The sequence below is a fragment of the Sinocyclocheilus anshuiensis genome, unplaced genomic scaffold (assembly GCF_001515605.1).
Source record: "Sinocyclocheilus anshuiensis isolate Anshui unplaced genomic scaffold, SAMN03320099.WGS_v1.1 scaffold527, whole genome shotgun sequence".
Taxonomy (NCBI): domain Eukaryota; kingdom Metazoa; phylum Chordata; class Actinopteri; order Cypriniformes; family Cyprinidae; genus Sinocyclocheilus; species Sinocyclocheilus anshuiensis.
In genome coordinates, this window is record NW_015548227.1 from 451,273 (window position 1) to 453,379 (window position 2,107).

Consider the following 2,107-nt stretch of genomic DNA (forward strand, 5'->3'; position numbering starts at 1 on the left):
CTAATTTATTCCTGTGATGCAAAGCTGAATTTTCAGCATCATTACTCCAGTCTTTAGTGTCACACGATCCTTCAGACATCATTCTAATATGCTGATTTGCTGCTTAACCATGAAACTTTTTTACGATTATTGGATGACTGGAAAGTTCAAAATAACTGCATTTATTTAAAAAAAGAAATCCGTTGCAACATTATATGTCTTTACTGTCATTTTTGATTAATTTAGGTTAAGTTCCTTTAAATTAATAAAAAAAATATATATATATCTTACTGACCCCAAACCTTTGAACATCACTCTTCTAGAATAATTATTAATCTTTTTCCATGATTATCTTACCATTTCAAGCAAATGCACATGCTCCGCCTGTAGCCTCTTCACCCTCTCTCTAAGGTGGCATAGCTCTGCTTCCTGTTTCTCATTTATCTCTTTCGTTTTTCGCAATTCAGCAACTTCTAAAAAGAAAAAAAAATCTTTCATCTAACTAAAAGAAAGTCAAACTGTAAGTTGGTTCAGCAGAGAGGTTATCTATATGATGCAAAAGAAAGAGAAATGTTGAATAAGTTATACCACAGCGTTTCAGTTTCTCCACTTCGTGACGGAGGTGCTCGACTTCCATTTGAGCTTCTTGCAGCTCTGGTTCTAAGACAAAAGCATGAGTTTGATCTCAGTATGTTCATGAGTGTGTCCTTTCTTCTTATCCCAGATGTGAGACCAGTGAAGTGATTTACCATAAGCTTTTTGGGTCAGGTGAGCAGACTCCAGCTCATCCGTGAGTCTGCGGATCTCCTTGTGGGCCATGGCGAGTCGAGCAGAGGCCTCTTCTACATCTCGCTCCAGTTCCTGCAACGTCCGTCCCTTCAGCATGTCGTCCCTACTGAACTGCAGGTCGACCGCCTGCTACAAACACAGAAACTCATGTAAAACCATTTAACAGTGGACATTTTGTGTATTTAATGAACCAAAGCATGCTTTGTAGGCATGAGCATGACAGGAAGCACGCTGCTTTAAGAAATCCTCAACTTGCATGCTTGTGGAAAATGAAACATTCACAAGAGAGAAAAAAAACTGCTTTTTAAAGGTTAGTAAAAGTGGTCCTTGTGTAAATTAAACACGCAGGATTGCTGGAATCCACCTGAAATGAGACATGATATTAATGCCTCTAAAATCTCTCCTCTTGTGTTTTGTTGAGCATTTCAATGACATGCATCAGGTTAACTGTCATAAACATACAGGCAGTAATTTCTGTTTACTCTGAGCAGCCTTTCTGAGTCCTAGAAGCCTCTTCCAAGGACTCTGAATGTGTGGTGGTGCCACCTTGTGGAAAGATGAGGAGGTACATTTATTAAATCTCTAATCTGAAGTTCTGCACTTAAACAACAAAAAACAAGAATTAGCTCAGGAACATTGTTATATCATCAAAAGTGAAAACTATATGCAATATATTATATTTTTCATTTTTATATCAATTTATATAAGTAATATAATGATATATAAGTTCATCTGTTACATTTACATTTACATTTAGTCATTTAGCAGACGCTTTTATCCAAAGCGACTTACAATTGGAGGATACATAAAGCGATTCTTCTTTCTTCTTAAAACAGACACAGGAAGTGGTTGTAATACCAAGTTCTTAGACATTGTTAAAATAAGTACAAGGTACAAGCTAAAGGAATAAATAAAGAGAGAGATTGTTTTTTTTTATTTGTTTTTTTTTATGATGAAGTCAAGTAGCTTCGAAAGAGATGGGTTTTCAGCTGTCGCTTGAAAATTGTCAGGGATTCAGCATTCCGGATAGGGGTGGGAAGATCGTTACACAGTATACTCACGTAAAGCTATATATACTGTGTATATATATATATATATATATATATATATATCGGCTGCTTGATTGATTATATTGTTGCAAAATATATTATCATTCTGCTCTAATCTGCTAAATGTGACTGTAAGGCATTAACATATTAAGATATGAATGTGATTGTCTGTGAAGCTGCTTTGAAACAATGTGTATTGTGAAAATGGCTGTGTAAATACATTTGACTTGACATATAGTAAGTCAAAACCTGAGAACTGATTCTCTTACTTTGACCACATTCTCTCTACA

General features: G+C 35.6%; 1 protein-coding gene across 1 annotated transcript in view; it reads right to left on the reverse strand.

Annotated features, from left to right (window-relative positions):
* LOC107654411 (cingulin-like) overlaps window positions 1–2,107 on the reverse strand; it is a 15,801-nt gene that overhangs the window by 7,669 nt on the left and 6,025 nt on the right. The window contains exons 5-8 of the mRNA XM_016441457.1: window positions 1,231–1,314; window positions 729–897; window positions 568–639; window positions 337–452 (exon numbers count right to left, since the gene is read on the reverse strand). Of these exons, the coding sequence (XP_016296943.1) occupies window positions 337–452; window positions 568–639; window positions 729–897; window positions 1,231–1,314 (441 nt within the window). The remainder of the gene's footprint in view (window positions 1–336; window positions 453–567; window positions 640–728; window positions 898–1,230; window positions 1,315–2,107) is intronic.